We start from the raw sequence: 19,736 nt of genomic DNA, 5'->3' as shown, positions 1-19,736 counted from the left end.
ATTTTTAATTAAAAAGAATTAACTTTAAACCAAAAATAGTTCGATTTTCTTACTCGATTCCATTAATTCGGATCATACATGTATTTACGCAAAAAATGAGGAAAAGGGAAAGTTTTTTCTAAACAAGAAAAAAAGAGAAGTTCTTTTAAAGAGGAGAAAAAAGAGAAATAGCTTTTATGTTCGTTTTATTTTATAATTTATAATTTAAAACATTTAATTTCCTCATGAATCAATTTTAAATACGTTTTCAATGCTTTTATTTATTTTTTCAAATAAACAAGTTTCCTAAATGTTTATTTTCAAGGTCTTTAAATTATAATCCTCAAATCGTTGCAAAAAGTGGACAAAGACATTTTACTTAAATCGAATGGGCTATATATTTCACATTTAGAGTACAGAAATCGTCGTACAGGCACTCGAAATCGCCCAAAACAGCTTTAAAAATAAATCAATACTGTTAAACTTTACTTAAAAAGTTACCTCGAATTCTTAAGTCAGAACAGAAATAAATAAAGTATAGTAAAGTACAAACTCGAATATAAAAATGTGCTCATCGCTCAAGCGTAATTTATGATATATGAGTAAAATATAAGAAGATCCTCTGGCTCATCACTTAACATTAAAATATCTATCTAAAATTAATCTTCCATGGCAAAAACGACGCCAATTCTTCATCTAAGACATATGTAAGTTATGAAGTTTGCAGAACTTAAATTTATTATTTTATCTACACTTAGTTCCCAAAAAGCGTTCAGTAACATAGAAGAGCGTGAACTTTTCTCAAATCTTGAGTACCTACGTTCATATTGATCGTTTCGGCTGGACCATCATGTGGAATTTCAATTTCCGCTACCAACCTACTCTCGGATTCTCTCATAGCTGCTGCCATTTCTCGACTCGGGAAAATGGCGAAATTCGCCTCTGCTCTCCCTCCAAAAGTCCTCTTTACCACCTCCTCACGAATTTCACTCTGAAAATTTAAAAATAGGAATTCTACTTAATTTGGAATCCTAACTCTCCTAAATTGCTATCATTGCCCCTTTTTCTTTTTTAATCCTCTCCCTTTCTTTACTATTGGTATAAATACTCCTTCTTTCCATAACTCTGGCCACCCCTCTCCTCTTCATACTCGATTACACATTATCCATGTCCATTCCTCTAGTTCCTTCCCTCCATATTTCCATACTCCATTTGGAATCTCATTTATATCAGGTGCCTTTTTATCCTTCATTATTCCTAATACCTTAACTAATTCTTCCCTTGTTATGTCCTCTTCCTCATCTCTTTCTCTACCATATTTCCCTCCCTTTCTAACTTTTCTCTCTACTCTTCCTAGCAAATCCAAAAAATATTTCTTACATTCTACCATTTAAATATCTTGGTTTACTCGTTTGCTTCTTTCTCTTTCTCTATTTACTACCTTCCATGCCTCTTCTGCCGTCCTAGCCTTCTCCGCCTCTTCCTCAAATCTTTTATTCTCTTCCTCTTTCTTTTGACCACACAACTCAGTATACTCTTTCTTTTTTTCCCTATATTCTTCCCCATTACTTCTTTCTTTTCTCCACTAATGTCACGATTAAGGGAAAGTGGTCCGAAGCAATATAATCACCTACCTCTAGTTTATTAACCTTTTTTCTTACCTCATCATCCACTATCACATAATCAATTACTATTCCCTTTTCACCTTCTAAGCGTGTATATTCTCCTTTCTCATCTCCCTCTATATTTCATATCCTTTCTCTCCAATCTTGCTACATTCCAGTAACATATCTTCCATTCTTCCCTACTTTCGTTTCTCGTCTGTTTTTCCTTCTTACTATTTCTTATTTTCCTATCTCCCGTTCCCTTCTCTCCTAGTTTTCCTGCACCGCATTTCTTACTATCTGTTCCCTTTGTTTATCCCAATCCTAGCATGCTCCTTTCTACCCATGTCAAATCATACTCTATTCTCTCCGAGCTTCCATATAACATCCTCTTTTTGTCCACTCCTTCCTTCAGCTCCTTCCCCTCTAATCTTATACCCTCTATCACTCTCGCTTTCGTTCGCTCGCTCACTCGTTTGCTAATAAGTTCTCAATTGCCCTATCACAGGAAATAGAGGTAAGAAACTAGATATAAGACTTTATCTAAATAGTTGTAAATAATTGTATATATAGAAAGGCTAAGACTGTAAAAAAAAAATATATATATATATAGAAGCGGAAAGATTGTAAGGAATGGAAGTCATGTAAACCCTTAGGGGACACATTATGGATAAAGAAGAACACTCCTAAATAGGCAAAAATAAAAAAGTTGGAATTTATCGATTTTGTCATCCGGGTGGCGTTTTGGCGGACAATGTCAAATTTCTGCTCATTTCCCGGTCAAATTTTTCAGTTTTCCCGGTCAATTAAAACTAACATATTCATATTTGTCGCAAAACGCAAACATTTACTTTAAATTACGACGTTCCGTCTAAACATCTTTTAATAGAATACAGCAAAAAATTGCACAAAAAAAATTATTTTCCAATAAAATTATGAATCTTCAACTGGAATAGTGGAATTTTAAACAAAGCAGATGAATTTTCAAATAAAATTAAGAATATTTCACCAAAATAATTGAATTTTTAACCAAAGAGATGTATTTTTAAACAATAAGATTTGTTTTCAAACAAAAAAATTAATCTTATATCAAAAAATACAATTTTTTAACAAAATACACGAATTTTAACGAAATACTTGAATTTTCAATCAAAGGAGACATTTCAACAGAAAAAGAAATTGATACATTTTTAGTAAAAATAATCATTTTCATCTTAACTGATGAATTTTCAAGTAAAAATAAAATTAATCAACCAAAAATTAAATAATTTAATTTTAAGTAAAAAAATGAATGTCCCGCCAACACATAAATTTTTAACTAAAATTATGAAATATGCAACTAGAATCGTATTTTCGTTTTCAGTCTAGTAAAAAAATACTTTTCAACAAAATAAAAACAAAAAATTTCCAATAAAATAGCTTATTTTTCAACAAAAAAATGAATTTTTTAATGAAATGGATGAATCTTCAATTAAAAATTTAATTTTCAACTAGTTTATTTTTCAAACAAGTAAATTTATTGATAACCTGAAAGAAGAATTTTCAACTAAAATGATGAATGTTTAACTGGAATACTTGAATTTTCAGAAAAAAAGAATAATTTTTAAACAATAATAAATTTTCAAAGAAACAAATCATTTTAAACCAAAAAAGTACTTTTTTAAACAAAATACGTGCATTTTTAATGAAATAAATGAATTTTCAATTTAAAAAAAATTCACATGCAAATTTCGAATAAGAAAAGGTAAAGTTTCAACTCAAAGTGAAACGGCCACATTTTCAGTTGGAAAAATTAACATTCAACTAAACTGATAAACTTTAAACTAAAATGATCAATCTTTAACTGGAATAAGTGAATTTTATACCTACCAGAAAGGTGAATTTTCTACAAAAAAAGTTGAATTTTCAGTTAAAAATGTAATTCTCAAACAAAACAAAAATCTAATTTTCAGCAAAATAATTAAATTTTCTACTAGAAAACCTCAATTTCTAGTTAAAAAAATGAATTTCCAGTTAAAATTATGAATCTTCCAGCAACAAAACTAAATTTCAATAAAAAAGCTTAGAATGGGATTTTTTAAACCCTTCTTCTAAATAGCAGTTTTAATTCTTTAAAAAAAATGCCGTTCCATGTCGAAAATCACTTTAATTTAAATAATGAAAAATTGAATTTTGCTAAGGCCAGAAGTAAATGACCGGTTTTTAAATTCAATTTCCGGTTTTTCCCGGTCAATAAAATCCCCGATCATATGCGGGTTTCCGGGTCAAATCGCCACCCTGAAAAGAATCCTGGAAAAAAATTCCCTGACAATTCCAGATTTTTTCCTGGTATAATGTTTCATAGAACAAAGCCATTCGTAGTATGTTTATAATAAATAATGTTTTTTTAGGGTTCTAGGGGTTAATCATTTTTTGGTTGTGTGCTTAAAATCCATGAATTTGAATCGAAATTCAAACAAACTTATATTTACTCTTCTTATACTTGAATTCCATTACATATTCAAGTAAAATTAATGTAAGTTCTGTATTAAATTCAATTTAAACTGATTGAAATTCCTAACTTTTCAAGTGAAAATATTGCATTTTTTAAAATATAGATCAATTCTTAAACAAACAGTTGATTTTTCAACCAAAAAAAATTAATTTTCTGCCAAAAACGAAGTTTTTTTAACAACATACAAGAATTCTCAATTAAGTAGTTTTTTTTTTAGTTTAATTTATATTTTTATTTTGTTGAACATTCAACCAAATTTGAACTAGAAATTTTTTAATTATAAATTTTTATTTTATATCAAAAATAAAATGAAGTTTCAGTTGAAAAAAAGATAGTTTTAAACCACAAAAATAAATTTCAAGCAAAGTGATGAATTTTCAACTAAAATTATGAAACTTCAAACAGGGCAGGTGAATTTTGAACCCAAAAGAGTTTAACTTTCAAACAAGTAGTTTTATTTTCAACAAAGAAGATGAATTTTCTACCAAATTACGATTTTCTAACAAAATACTTTAATTTTCAACGAAATCCTTAAATATCCTATAAAAAAAGACAAATTTTCATACAAACAGTTTAGTTTTGGACAAACAAAAAATTAATTTTCTACCAAAAATTTAAAAGTTCAAGTTTCAGTTAAAAAAATTAATGAGGAACCAAAATTTTAACTAAAAGGATGAATTTTCAACTTGAATAGATGAATTTTAAAACGAAAAGGTACATTTTTATCAAATTTCAACCAAGTAATTTTATTTTCAACCAGAAAGATCAATTTGCAGCCAAAAAATGAATTTTGAAACAAGTAGATTAATTTTCTACAAAAAAATCAAATTTTCAACAAAATGCATTTATTTTTAACGAAATAGTTGAATTTTTAACTGAATAGTTGAATTTTTAACTAAAAAAGATTGACTTTATACCAAAAAGACGATTTTTCAACAAAACACACATATTTGCAACGAAATAGTTGAATTTTTAACTAGAAAAGACACATTTCCACTGATATTTAAAATTTAAAAATATAAATTTTATACAAAAAACTGAAAATTGAAGTTTCGGTTAAAAAATTAATTTGTAATAAAACTGACAATTTTTCATCTAAAATGATAAATCTTCAATTGAAATGATATTAAAAAAGTGAATTTTAAACTAAAATGATGAATCTTTGACTGGAACCGTTGAATTTTCCAACGAAAAGATTAATTCCTACCAAAAAATAAATTTTTTTAACAAAATACTGGAATTTTCAATTTGATGGTCGAATTTTGAGCCCAAAAAGGTTAAATTTTAACCAGATAGTAACATTTTCCACCCAAGAAGGCAAATTTTTAAAAAGGCAGTTGAATTATCGACCTGAAAAGTTAAATTTTCAACAAAAAGATAACTTTAAACGAAGAGAGATGAATTTTCAAAAAAAATAACAAAAATTATTTTTGTTGAACTTTCAAGCCAAAAGACGATTTTTCTAAAAGTTAAATTTTGAGACGCATTTTTTGTTATATTTTTAACAAAAAAGTTCATTTTCAACCTAGAAAAATGAATTTCCAACCACAAAAGATGACTTTTCTACCATAAAAGAGGAATTTTTAATTCAAAAGAATCAATGTTCTATCTAAAAAGGAAAATTATCAACAAAACAGTTAAATTTTTAAGCAAAAAATATGACTAACAAAATAGTTTAATTTTGATTAAAAGTATTTAAATTGTCGAATTTTTAATCAGAAAGAATTCATTTTCAACAAAAAAATATTTGGATTTTCTTATTAGATTTGATTAATTCAGTTCGTAATTAAGCGAAAAAAATTATAAAAAGGACAAGTTTCTTGGAAACACGCTTTTAATTTTAATTCAGTTAAAAAAGTATGCATTTTTTTATTTCAAAATTCGTCTGTCTTGGTTGAAACAGGTTAAAAAATTATATTTTATATTGAAAATTCTACTTTTCAGGTTGATCATCAATGAAAATAGTCGCAAAATCGGCCCCCGGAATAATAGAATAATGATAAAAATAATAATAAAAATAATGAAAATATTGAAAACTTACAGCTAGTTGATCAGCTCGCTCCTTCAATTCCTTCAAAGTCAACTGCCGTTGCAACAAGACATAGGCAGGCATCGCTTTTTCCAAAACTGGCGCTTCTCTCGTAATGAGAGTTGGGCGAGTCAAATCAGGAACCGCGGGGAATATCATAACTTTATTTATATCCTAAAAATAAGTTGAAGGAGAAGAATTCGATAAAATTTATAAAAAATTTATAGAATTAAAAAAAAACTAATATAATCCTAAAATATAAAAAAAACGAATTGAATTCAATAAGTTTGAAATAGGTTATAAAAATGCATTAAATTCAAAAGAATTTGTTGAAATGTTTAAAAATTCAAGGTAAGTTTTAAACACATCAGGATCAATTAAACATTAAACATAAACTTTTAAAAATTCGAAAACATCCACTGATAATTCATTAGAATTAAAAAGAATTCAGGATAGCTTAATAAGATATCAGGATGAATTCCAAGGAATTCATAAGAATTGAAAATAATTAAAGATAGCTGAATAAGAATTCAGGGTGAATTCCAAAAAATCCATAAAAATGAACCCATTATTGCTTGAATAATACAATTCACTCGGGACCAATTTTTTGAAAAAAGTGGAAAAAAATTTTCCAGTGACATTAGTTTGGGAAAACGCCCAATTCTGTGCGAAAAAAAGGAAGTATTTGAAAATATTTGAAACCCTACAAAATCCCTCAATTCTTAAGAATAAATTCTTTGAAATACACTAAAATATTATAAAATCTCGTCGAAAATTGCTCGTTTTTATAGAAATTTAATTGTTTTTGTTGAAAATTATACTATTTCGTTGAAAATTTACATTGATTTTATTGAAAATTAAGTTTTTTACTGGAAATTTCATTAATCCATTTTTAATTACAAACTTATCTGTTTTAGGTTAAAATTCATTTTTCTGTTGAAAATCCGCCTTTTTTGGTAGAGGAGTACTCTCATTAGTTGAAACTTCATCTTTTTGGTTCAAAATTAATTTCTGTACTTGAAAATTTCACTATTTTATTGAAAATTCGTTTCATTTTTGGTTGGAAATTTATTTATATAACTGAAAATTTAAGAATTTTATTTTTAGTAGAAAATTGATCTTTTTAGATCAAAATTCACTTTTTTGGTTGAAAATAAAATTTTGTAAGTTGAAGACTGATAATTTTAGTTGAAAATGGACTTCAAATATTCCATTTTATGTGAAAAATTAAAATTATTTCATAGAAATGTATTTTTTTCGTTAAAGAATGTTCTGTTTTCTAGAAAATTTGAGTATTCTATTTTTTGTTAAGAATTCATTTCTTTGGTTGAAAAAAAGAGTTAAAAATTCGTTTTTTTAATCGGTAATTCATCTCTTGGGTTGAAAATTCCACTATTTGGTCCAAAATTCACATTTTTTGTTAAAATGTATCCCTGTGATTAAAAATCAATTTCTTTATCTGGAAATTCGTTTCTATTTAGTAGAATTTTTTTCTAACTGAAGATGCAACTATTCTCTTTTGCTTGAAAATTATATTTTTCGTTGAAAAATAATAATTCATTTTGTTTGAAAACTCGTTTTTTTTGTTTGTTTAAAATTTACTTTTCTAACTATAAATTTAACTGTTCTAGTTTTGGTTAGCAAATTTATTTTTTTTAGTTAAAAGTTTATAGATTTCATTGAAACTATATCTTTTTTGTTACAAAACTCACCCTTTGTGTTTCAAATTTAATTACTTTGTTGAGAATTATTATTTTTTTAATTAAATGTTTAAACTGAAAATTTAATTCTTCTATTTTTGGTTAAAAAATCATTTTCTTTATAAATATTGATCTTTTTTAAATGTAAATTCATGTATTTTGTTGAAAAAGTGTCTTTTCTGTAGAAAATTCATCTTTAGTGTTTCAAATTTAATTAAGTTCTTAAAAATTCATTTTTTTATTGAACTTTCTAACTGAAAATGTAATTCTTCTATTTTTGATTAAAAACTCTTTTTTTATCAAAGACTTTTTTTATTTCGTTTTGTCTTTTTTTGGTTGGATATTTATTTTTCTAATAATTTAACTGTTCTAATTTTGGTTGAAAATTGATCTTTTTAGATGAAAATCCATGTACTTTGTTGAAAAAGAATCCTTTTTGGTAGAAAATTCATCTTTTGTGTTTCAAATTTAATTACTACGTGAAGAATTCATTTTTTTTAATTGAATGTTCGAACTGAAAATTAATTTCTTTAATTTTTGGTTAAAACATCTATTTTTTTTAAATTGCATTTTTTTTGGTAAGATATTTATTTTTCTAATAATTTAACTATTCTAATTTTTGTTGAAAAATGATCTTTTTAGATGAAAATGCATGTACTTTATTGAAAACAAGTATTTTTTGGTAAAAAATTCATTTTTTCTGTTTTAAATTCAATTACTGTGTAAAAAATTCATTTTTTAAATTAAATGCTCGAACTAAAAATTCAATTCTTCTATTTTTGGTTAAAACACCTTTTTTTAGATAAAAAAATTATTTTTTTTTTAATTTATTTTTTTTGTTTTGAATATTTATTTTTCTAATAGTTTAATAATTCTAATTTTGGTCGAAAATTGATCTTTTTTATATGTAAATTCATATACTTTGTGGAAAAAGAGTCTTTTTTGTAGAAAATTCATCTTTAGTGTTTCAAATTTAATTACTTTCTTAAAAATTTATTTTTTATTGAATGTTCAAACCGAAAATTTAATTCTATTTTTGGTTAAAAACTTTTTTTTTGTGAAAAAGACTTTTTTAATTTATTTATTTATTTTTTTTTTGTTTTGATATTTATTTTTCTAATAATGTAACTGTTCTAATTTTAGTTGAAAATTGATCAATTTAGAAGAAAATTCATGTACTTTGTTGAAAAAGAGTCTTTTTTGGTGAAAAATTGATCCATAGTATTTCAAATTTAATTACTTCCTGAAAAATTCATTTTTTTGTTTGAATTTTTGAACTGAAAATTTAATTGTTCCGTTTCTGGTTAAAAAGTCTTTTTTTTTGCGAAAAAAACTGCGTTTGTTGAAAATCCGCTTTTTTATGAATATTTATTTTTCTAATAGATTAACTGTTCTAATTTTGGTTGAAAATTAATCTTTTTAGATGAAAATTCATGTACTTTGTTGAAAAAGAGTCTTTTTTTATAGAAAATTTATCTTTAGTATTACAAATTTAATTACTTTCTTAAAAATTCATTTTTTTTATTGAATGTTTCAACTGAAAATTTAATTGTTCTATTTCTACGTAAAAAATTATTTTTTTACGAAAAAAACTGTGTTTGTTGAAAATCCGCTTTTTTAATGAATATTTATTTTTCTAAAAGATGAACTGTTCTAATTTTGGTTGAAAATTGATCTTTTTTAGATGCAAATTCATGTACAATATTGAAAAAGATTCTTTTTTGGTAGAAAATTCATTTTTTGTGTTTTACATTTAATTACTTTGTAAAGAATTCATTTTTTAATTAAATGTTCGGACTACAAATTCAAATATTCTATTTTTGGTTAAAACACCCTTTTTTAGATGAAAGAAACTATTGTTTTTTTAATTTTTTTTTTTTGGTTGGAGATTTATTTTTCTAACAGTTGAACTATTCTAATTTTGGTTGAAAATTGATCTTTTTATATGAAAATTCATGTAATTTGTTGAAAAAGACTCTTTTTTTGGTAGAAAATTCATCGTCGGTGTTTTAAATTTATTTACTTTGTGAAGATTAGATTTTTTTAAATTGAATGTTTGAACCAAAAATTTAATTCTTCTATTTTTGATTAAAAAACCTTTTTTTAGATGAAAAAAGTTATTTGTTTTTAATTTTTTTTTGACATTTATTTTTCTGAAGATTCATCTGTTCTAATTTTGGTTGAAAATTGATCTTTTTATATGAAAATTCATGTACTTTGTTTAAAATAAGTATTTTTTGGCAGATTATTAATCTTCCAAGTTAAAAATTAATTTTTTTGGTAGAAGATTCATCATTTTATTTAAATATTCATTTCTTAGTTTCAAAACATATATTTTTTATTGGAAAACTTAACTAAAAAGTATTTAAAATTTATTTATAAACAAAATTTTTTTGTATTAATATTATTAATATTGTAGGTGTATAGTTGGTTTTACACCTAGAAGAATTTAGAAATTGAAATATTTTAGCAACCAAAAAATTTTCAACCAAATTGTCGAGTTTTCAACAAAAAAAGTTATATTTCAACCGAATAGTTGAACTTTTAAGTTATAAACATGAAGTTTTCATAAGACAGATAAATTTTCAACCCGAACAATTAAATTAAAAAAAAATTCATATTTAATTAAAAATCCCAATTGAAAATGCCTATGACAAAAAGAAATTAATTTAAAAAAATTATTATTATATAAATAGTTGCATTTACAAACACATAATTGAACTTTCAAGCCAAAAGATAATTTTTCTAAAAGTTACAATATTTATTTTTTTACTCCAAGATTTCTAAATATGAAGAAATTGTTCTTCTTCTTAATTAAAAATTTCAAATTGAGTGGTTTAATTTTTTTTATAAATTCTCATTAAATTCTCAAAGTAAATAAAAAGGCCGAGCATATTCTGTTTTGTATTAGAGAAATTGATAAATTAATACCTTTATGAGTTCAGATCTCTTTCTCCTCAATTCAAAGAGCCTAGGATCCACCGTTTTCGTATCGATCACTGGCAATGGACTCAACGAATCCAGCTTCTTTTTCATATCTTCAGCCATAAATTTCTGTTTCTGACGTTGTTCACTTTTCACGACTTCTCTGAGAGCCGCAATTTGATTCAGCAAAAGCTGATTGTCCTGCGGAGGCGCTGGCAAACTCGAATCCAAAGAAACTCCCGTCACTCCTTCTCCAGGCAACGGTGTGGCTTTCTTTCCATAAGACTTCAATTTCTCCTTCAACTGACCCTTCTCCGATTCCAAACTGTCAATATCTGTTTGAAGATGGTCCATCGTTTCCTCAAATTCCTTTTCCTGGAGAAACAAATCATGGGTATGAAAAAAAAACCAAACTTCAGAGCCGAAAATGCTCGAAAAATAGGGAAAATACTATGATTTTAACGAAAATCAGGGAATAATAGGGGAAAAAATTATTTTAAATCAATTTAATGTAGATAAAATATTCCCAAGATTTTTAGTAGAAATATATTGCACTTTCAACAAAAGAAGTGAATTTTCAACCCCAAAAATTTAAATTTTCCACCTAAAGAGATGGAATTTGAACCAAAGAGTTAATTTTTTAAAAATATAATTTGTATCGAAGCAGTTACATTTAGAACGAAATAGTTCAACTTTCAACCAAAATAGAATAATTTACTTTAAAAAAAAGTTGAATTTAGATTTATATAGTCGAACTTTTAATTTAAAAAAATTAATGTTTCAACCCAAAAGATAAATTTTTAACAAGAGAGTTAACTTTCTAACCAAGCGAGTTTTCCAAGTCAAGAAAAAAAATAATCCAAGTTTTTGGATTTTCAACACAAAAAGATCAATTACATTTTCAGTTAAAAATAATAATTTTAAACAACAAGAAAATTGAAAAAAAATACTCAAAATTTCAACACAAAAGATGAATTTCCACCTGAAGAGACAGATTTTCTACAAAAAAAGACGAATTTTCAACCAAATCGTTGAATTTTTAAGTAAATAGTTTCATTTTAAATATGGAAAGATGGATTTTCTTCCGAAGAGATTAATGGTCAAATTAATGAATTTTCAACTAAAAAGAATCAAAATTCAGTTCCAGAAATGCTCGAAAAATAGGTAAAACACTATGATTTTAACGAAAATCGGGGAATAATAGCGGAAACAATTATTTTCAATTAAAATAATGCAGAGTTAATTTCTTTTAAAATATAATTTTGATCGAAGCAGTTGAATTTAGATTCAAATTGTTCAATTTTTAATTTACAAAAATTAATGTTTCAATCCAAAAGACAAATTTTCAACAAGAGAGTTAACTTTTTAACAGAGAGTTTTTCAAGTCAAGACAAAAAAATTTACCCACATTGTTGAATTTTCAACACAAAAAGATCAATTTTCCACAAAAAATAGAATAGTTACATTTTGAGTTAAAAATAATAATTTTAAACAACAAGAAAATTGAAAAAAATATTTCAAATTTCAACACAAAAAGATGAGTTTCCACCTAAAGAGACATATTTTCTACCAAAAAAGACGAATTTTCAACCAAATAGTTGAATTATCTACTAAAAATGGAATAGTGACGCTTTCAGTTAAAAAAAATTAATTCTCAACCAAATCGTAGAATTTTTAAGTAAATAGTTTCATTTTAAATATGGAAAGATGAATTTTCTTTCGAAGAGATTATTTATCAAATTAATGAATTTTCGACTAAAAGATCGATTTTTCATCAAAATAGGAATTGTTGAATTTGTAATTAAAAAAATTAATTAAAAAATAAATTTCCAACCAATTAGATGAATTTTAAATTATAAAATATTAATTCTCAATAAAAAATGTATATTTAGTATAACTACAATAATGAATCTTTAAATAAAAAGAATGGATTTTTCACCAAATATAGTTTACCTTTACACCCAAAAATTTAATTTTCTAACCGGAAATACACCTAAATTGTTGAATTTTCAAGCTGAGAGATGAATTTTTTGTAAAACAGTGGAATTTTCCAACCAAAAATATGAATTATCAACAAAAAAATTCATTTTTAACCGATTATTTGCATTTTTAGAGAAAAAAAGTAAAATTTCAAACAAGAAGGTTAGCTATCTACCAAAAAAAATACGAATTTTCAACTAAAAAAGATACATTTTCAGCAAAACATTGGAAAGTTAATTTTTCAGTTGAAAAACGTAATAAAAAAAAGACTTTTCGAAAAATAGCTCAATTTTCAACCGACGATATAAGAATGATGAATTTTCAACCAAATAGTTAAAGTTCCAACCAAAAAACGAATTTTCAACTATAAGCATGAATCTTCAACTAAAAAAATGAATTTTTGAGAAAATAATTTGACTTTCAACAAAAAATTCGAATTTTCAACCAGTAATGTTAAATTTACCACAAAAAAGGTAATAGTCGATACTTGGACCAAAAAATATTTAAATTTAAAATCACAAACAATTGAATTCAACAACAAAAAATACAATTTTTCAACAAAACAGTCTAGTTTTCAACTAAAAATGAATATTTTTTACCAAACAGTCGAGAATGAAAAAATTTTTTGAGAAATTGTGATATTTTCTAGACAAAAACAAGAATTCTATACAAAGCAGTTGAATTTGTAACCAGAAATTATGAATTTTCAAAACAAACATAAAATAATTATAAACAAAATAGCAAATTTTCAACCAACGAGATAAATATTTAACGAAAAAAATAAATACTTTACAAAATAGGTTAATGTTCAATGAAAAATGTTTACTTTTTAATACAACAGTTAAATTTTCAACAAAATAATTAAGTTTCAAACAAAAAGAGATTAATTCTAAAGTAAAAATAAAATAGTTGAATTTTCAATTGAAAATAATTAACATTGAACCAAAAAAACGATTTTTTCTACTAGAGTATAAATTTTCAATTCAAACGACGATTTTTTTACCTAAAAAGACGAGATTTCAAAAAAGAAAACAGTTGAATTTTTCAACAAAAATTACTTTTTAAATAATTTTCGACAAAAGAATTCAACCAAAGAAAAAAAACGATTGTTTTCCAAAGAAGATTAATTTTCTAAAAATGGAATAGTTCAATTTTCAACCAAAAGCATGAATCTTCAACCAAAAAAAAAACAAATAATTTTTTAAGAAAATAGATGAATTAAGCAGTTAATTTTTTTAATCAAGAAAGAAAAAATTTTAACAAAACCTGTAATAGTTGATATTTCATCCAAAAAATATTTTAATTTTCAACAAACTACATGAATTTTGAACCAAAGAGATGAATCTTCAACTAGAAAAGATCAATTTTCAAACAAAGAGAAGAATTTTCATTTAAAATTATGAATCTTGAAACAAAAAATGAATTTTGAACAAAAAATTTCAACATTCCACGAAAAAGATGATTTTTTTATCAAAAAGATTAATTTTCTTATTATCAGGGTGACCGATATGTTCACAGAAAAAAATATCCGATCATTTCCCAGTTTTTTTCCGGCTCGCAAACACTTTTTACGGGTAATGAAATTAAAAAATTTGAAATCTAAAGCCAGAAATGTCTCCATTTGAAGTATTAAAAATTAACCTGCAAATTATGTTAAAAAATTTTAAGCCAGAAATATTTAAAATGAGACGATTACATTTTTTTATAAACAGAATACTTCTTAAATTAAAAGTTGAATTATTTTTATTTTACTATCGTGCAAAATATGACCACCTCTTTTTTGATGACTGATAAAATTCTTTTAATTTGAATTATGGCAGAACTAAAAAAATTACTCTTTAAAAGGTTGAATGCTCTTAGAATTCTCCATAAAAATGAGCCCAGGATGAAGCCATTTGTCTATTTTTTAATTAAATACGGCAAAAATATCGTAAATTTCAATGTTTTTATATAATTTTCAATAACTTCCATAATAATTAATATTTGTTCAAGTTTTTGGGCTCATTTTTAGTTTAGTTTTCTGGTTTATAAATATATGAAGCATATAACTATAGTTTCTACAAAAGTCCTTTAAATATATATATATATATTTATTTATTTATTTATTCAATTTTTATTTTTCTACAGATGATGTGTTTTCAAATTTATCCAAATTCAAGGTTTTGCACTGTGTTAGGATTTTTTTTAGATTAATTCTCATAATATTACTTATTACGAAACTTTTTGCAAATTGAAGAAAACATTGACATTTCTACTATTTTGGCAATATCTACTTAAAAAATAGACAAATTGGCTTCATTCTGAGCTCATCTTATACAGAATTTTGAGAGCATTTAACCCTTTAGAGAGAGAAAATTTTAGCTTATAATTAAAATTAGGAGAACTTTATCAGTCATCAAAAAAGTGGTGTTCGTAAATTTTTGCACGCTGGTGTATTTTTAAAATCCTCTAAAAAACTTTAAAATTTTAGTTTAAAATCTTGAAACATCTAGATGTTGTTAAACATTTTATTAAATTTTAAATTATTTTTGTAATTTTTTGAGAACTTTTAAACATCTTTTAAATTGATTCGAATTGTTTCTAAAACTTTTTCTACCATTCTTTTTAAATCGTGTGAAATATCTTAGATAGCTTCTAAATTTGTTGTTCGAAATCTGTAAAAATCTATATTTTGTTTTAAATTAGGTCATCCTGGGCTGTTTACACCGAAATTTCGGTATGAATAGTCGGATTTTTTCAGTATACGTAGAAGCTTAGTATAAATAATTTCAAATCATTTCAAATTTTTTATTAATTTGAATTTTTCAAATCTTCTGAATATCACTTCAACTTACTCGATTTTTTTCTCTAGGATCAATACATATGGGGCATTATTCCTCAACTGCCCCAACTCAAAAAGTCATGTTTTTCGATTGCCTAAATTCTGGGAATATGTTCGCCTACCCAACAGTAGTTAATCCACAAACTTATAGACCAGGATTACCAACCCTCCCCAAGTGAGGGTGGGTTGAATTTTCAACCCCAATGCCTGCAGGGGTAGTTTCAAACGCCTGTAACTTCCTTTCTAATTACGCAATTTAAAATTTTTAAGAGGGTTTTGGAAAGTGCTTTTGAATTATTGATTTATATTTACTGATTTTAAATTAGAAGTAACATATTTCTAAATATTAAGCAATTGTTCTTTTTCATAATTACAAAATTTCGATATTTTAATAATTTTAGACTAACACAATATATTTTTAATTTAATAAAAGCCTTTAATTGTCCATAGATGATTTACAAATTATTTTTAATAGAAAATATTTTATAAAATTTCAATCAAGCGTTTACATTTGTTTAACTAATAAGACGTTCCAGTTGAAACAGTTATATTTTCAAAGCAAAAATGTAAAAATACTTAAATTTTAAAGATTCCGTATCGTTTTGTAAAATCAATTATTATTCACTTGTTAAAGCTTAATGTACAATTCAATTTCAAAGAATCATTATAATTTATATGAACAACTGATAAACTAAAATGTTTTATTAAATCCAAATTTTTAGATTTTGAACGTTTCTAATCTTTAATTTTTTAAGTCTTCATAACTGCATTTTAAAATACTTTCAATGAAAATTCAATGAAAAATGTACGATTAAAAATTAAAATCTGAAAATTTTTAAGTGAAAGATTTTAGAATTACGAATTATATACTGAGCTGCAAATTAAAGCACTCAAAGTTCAACTCTTGAATTTTAAACTTTTAAAATTTAAGCTTAAAAGCTTTTTATTTTTAAAATGTTGTATTTAAATGCATTTAAATTTTTCAAAATTATATAATTTTAAGCAATTTTATGATAGAAACATTAAAAATTAAAAGATGGCATTTTTTTGCAAGCTGAACACTTCTTAAATAAAAAGTTAAATTATTTTTATTTTAAATAGTTAAAAAATCCTTAAAATGATTCACAATTTTATCAAATTTTAAATTATTTTGGATAATTTTTCAAAAATTCTAAAAAATTTTTTAAATTATTCGAATTTTTCCTGAAAATTTGGTGCGAAAAAATTTCAAATTTTTAATTAATTTTTTAATTTTTATATAATATTTAATATAATATTTAACATAATATTTTAGACTGGATTAATATTTGAAATTTAATATAAGCCTTCGACTACGAATATCTTATTTTAAAATTGAAAACAATTTAATTTTTAACGTTAAAATCTGAAAATTCTAAAATTGTGAACTGATTCTGAATCGTTTTCAAAAATCAATTATTATTCACTTTTTAAATTCTAAGTAAAATTAAATTTTAAAATTCTCTAAATTAAAATGTTCGATTAAAATTTAAAAATATAAAATGTCACATTTTGTAAGTGGAAGATTTTCGAATAATAATGATTAAAAAACAATTGAAATCAAAATTGGACAGATTTTTTTTCTTCAAAAAATTTGTAAAATTCCCGGTCATTTCAAAAAGCCATTTCCCGGTCCAGAGGCGACCCGATAATAGAATAGTTACATTTTCAAAAAAAAAAAATGAATAATGAATTAATTCAACTTTCAACCAAGTAGTTGGATTTTTAACCAAAAAAAGTGACTTTTCAACAAAATAGTTGAATTTTGTTAACTTATTGTCCTACTGGCTTTTATTAAATTAGTTATCCTTTAAGTAAAAATATCCAGAAAGTGGGTAGTTTTTTGAAAATAAAGGGAAAAAGAGGAAATCTTTTGAAAAGATTAATATTTTTTTTGTTAAATTCATTATTTATGAAATAGAAATTTAGCTTACCTTTCGCTTGAGTTGATTCTGAGCTTCCTCCAGTTTTCGTTTTAGCTTTTCGAGGTTCAATTCGTGTTCATGTTGTTGAGTAGCAAGACGCTTTTCAGCCAATTCTTTCCTAAGAGTCATCTCAGAAATTTCTTCTTGCTTCTCTCGCAAAGCGATTCTGGCTTCTCGAATATCACTGTCTCTGGATTCGAGTTTCCTTTCGAGAAAGTATTTAAGTTAAATAATAATAAAAATAGATTATAATCATGATTAATTTTTTTAAAATTAGAATTAGATCCGAAATTATTACCTGCTGAGAACTTTGGTCTCTTCTGCTTCCTTTTTCACGACTTGAGCCCTGATCAAAATCGGATTCGTTGGTTCTCCACTCGCTGGTTGTTGCTGAGGCACTGCATTACCGGAAATTGCCAATTCATTTTCGCACTCGGCCATCCTCTGGGCCAAATTGGCAGCTGCTTGTTGAATTACTGATAAACTCGATTTGATGGAAGCCACTGGTCCCAAATCCTCCGTGTCGTATACTTTCTCCGTCGAAGCTGCCGACATTTCCTTCAGTTTTGGGGCCGTGAGACCAGATTCTAGATCTGAGAGAAAAAGACTTTATAATTTCTGATTTCTGCGTTTTAAATTCCAAATATTTTGTATTTTTAACAAAATAGTTGAAGTTTCAAGCGAAAAAAAAAAATCATTTTCTACCAAAGAAGATTAATTTTCAAGAAAAGAATAGAGTTTTGAAAATAAAAAGTCGAATGTTTTAGAAAAGAGATGACTATTATACCCGAAAACATAAATTTTCAACGAAAAACAATGAATTTTTAACCAAAATAGACGAATTTTCAAGCCAATAGATGATTTTTCAAGAAGAGAATTCAATTTTCAACCAAACAGTTCAAATTTCAACACAAAAGACGAATTTTTCCGAGGAAAGTTGAATCTTCAACCCTAAAATTTGAATTATTAATAAAAAAGATCATATCAATCAAGAAAGAATAATTTTCAATCAAGGAAGTTGATTTTTTTTAAATAAAAGATCAGATTGAAAGCAGAGAACTAAATTTTTTTAGAAGACAATCGAATTTTCAACGAAAAAGTTTATTTTTTCTTTTAAAAATGAATTAGTTAAAAATGTAATTATATGAATTCATTTTTAACAACAAAGAAACGAAGTTTTAACCAAAGCTATGAATTTTCAACTAAAACATTTAAACTTTAACAAAAAAATTCATTTTTATCCAAGTTTTTCAACTCTGAACTAATTATGTAGTTGGATTTTCAACCAAAAATATGAATAATTTTCGATCAAGGAAGTTGATTTTTTGTCATAAAAGATCAAATCAAAAGCAGAGAAGCCGATTTTTTTAGAAGACAGTTGAATTCCCAACGAAAAAGTTGATTTTTAATTAAAAAAATGAAATATTTAATTGAATAAATTAATTTTTAACAACAAAGAAACAAAGCTTTAACTAAAGCTATGAATTTTCAACTAAAATATTGAACCTTTAACAAAAAATTCATTTTTAACCAAGTTTTTCAACGCTGAACGAATTAGTTGAATTTTCAACCAAAAATGTGAATTCTCAGCGAAACATATAATAATTAACATTTTAATTTAAAATTAAAAAAAACACTTCAGTTTAACCAAGAAAGATGAATTAATTTCAACCAACATGAATAAAATTCTACAAAAGAGACGAATTTTCAACAATATACAAAAATTTTCAACCGAAAAGTTAAATTTTTAACTAAACGATCAAATCTTAAAATAAAAAAGATTAAACTTGTACCAAAAACAGTTGAATTTGTAACCAAGCTGTTAAAATTTGAAACCAAAAAGAAGAATTTTCAACCAAATTGTCGAATTTTCAACAAAAAAGTTATATTTCAACCGAATAGTTGAATTTTTAATAAGACAGATAAATTTTCAACCCAAAAAATTAAATTGAAAAAAAACTTCATATTTAATCAAGAAAGATTAATTTTCAATCAAAAAAGTTCCATTTTCTACCAAAAAATATGAAATTGCAAGGCAAAAATATGTTATATCCCCAAAAAGACGATTTTTTAACACAATATATGAAACTTGAGAACCCGAATTTTTTTGAAGAAAGTTGAATTTTTAACAAAAAATTTATTTTTAATACAAAAAATGAAATAGTTGTATGTATTTAATCTCTCCCTTTTACGGGTTTGAGGGCCACCGCTCCCTGTACATATATTTACAATTCCATCCTTAGTCTAACTTAACTACTACT

At 24.9% G+C, this 19,736-nt stretch overlaps 1 protein-coding gene across 3 annotated transcripts in view; it reads right to left on the bottom strand.

Moving 5' to 3' along the window:
• Positions 1-352: 352 nt before the first annotated feature.
• LOC117174990 (dynactin subunit 1) overlaps positions 353-19,736 on the bottom strand; it is an 86,641-nt gene continuing 67,257 nt past the window's right edge. For all 3 annotated transcript variants that reach the window (XM_033364474.1, XM_033364475.1, XM_033364477.1), the window contains 5 exons: positions 17,774-18,068; positions 17,485-17,680; positions 10,738-11,106; positions 6,119-6,280; positions 353-970 (listed from right to left, as the gene is read on the bottom strand). In XM_033364474.1, coding sequence (XP_033220365.1) covers positions 752-970; positions 6,119-6,280; positions 10,738-11,106; positions 17,485-17,680; positions 17,774-18,068 — 1,241 coding nt within the window. In that variant the 3' untranslated portion in view covers positions 353-751. The remainder of the gene's footprint in view (positions 971-6,118; positions 6,281-10,737; positions 11,107-17,484; positions 17,681-17,773; positions 18,069-19,736) is intronic.

The sequence above is a fragment of the Belonocnema kinseyi genome, chromosome 6 (genome assembly GCF_010883055.1).
Source record: "Belonocnema kinseyi isolate 2016_QV_RU_SX_M_011 chromosome 6, B_treatae_v1, whole genome shotgun sequence".
NCBI classification, from domain to species: Eukaryota; Metazoa; Arthropoda; class Insecta; order Hymenoptera; family Cynipidae; genus Belonocnema; species Belonocnema kinseyi.
The sequence above is the reverse complement of the archived record's forward strand: the minus strand, read 5'-3'. Positions and strand labels throughout refer to the sequence as shown.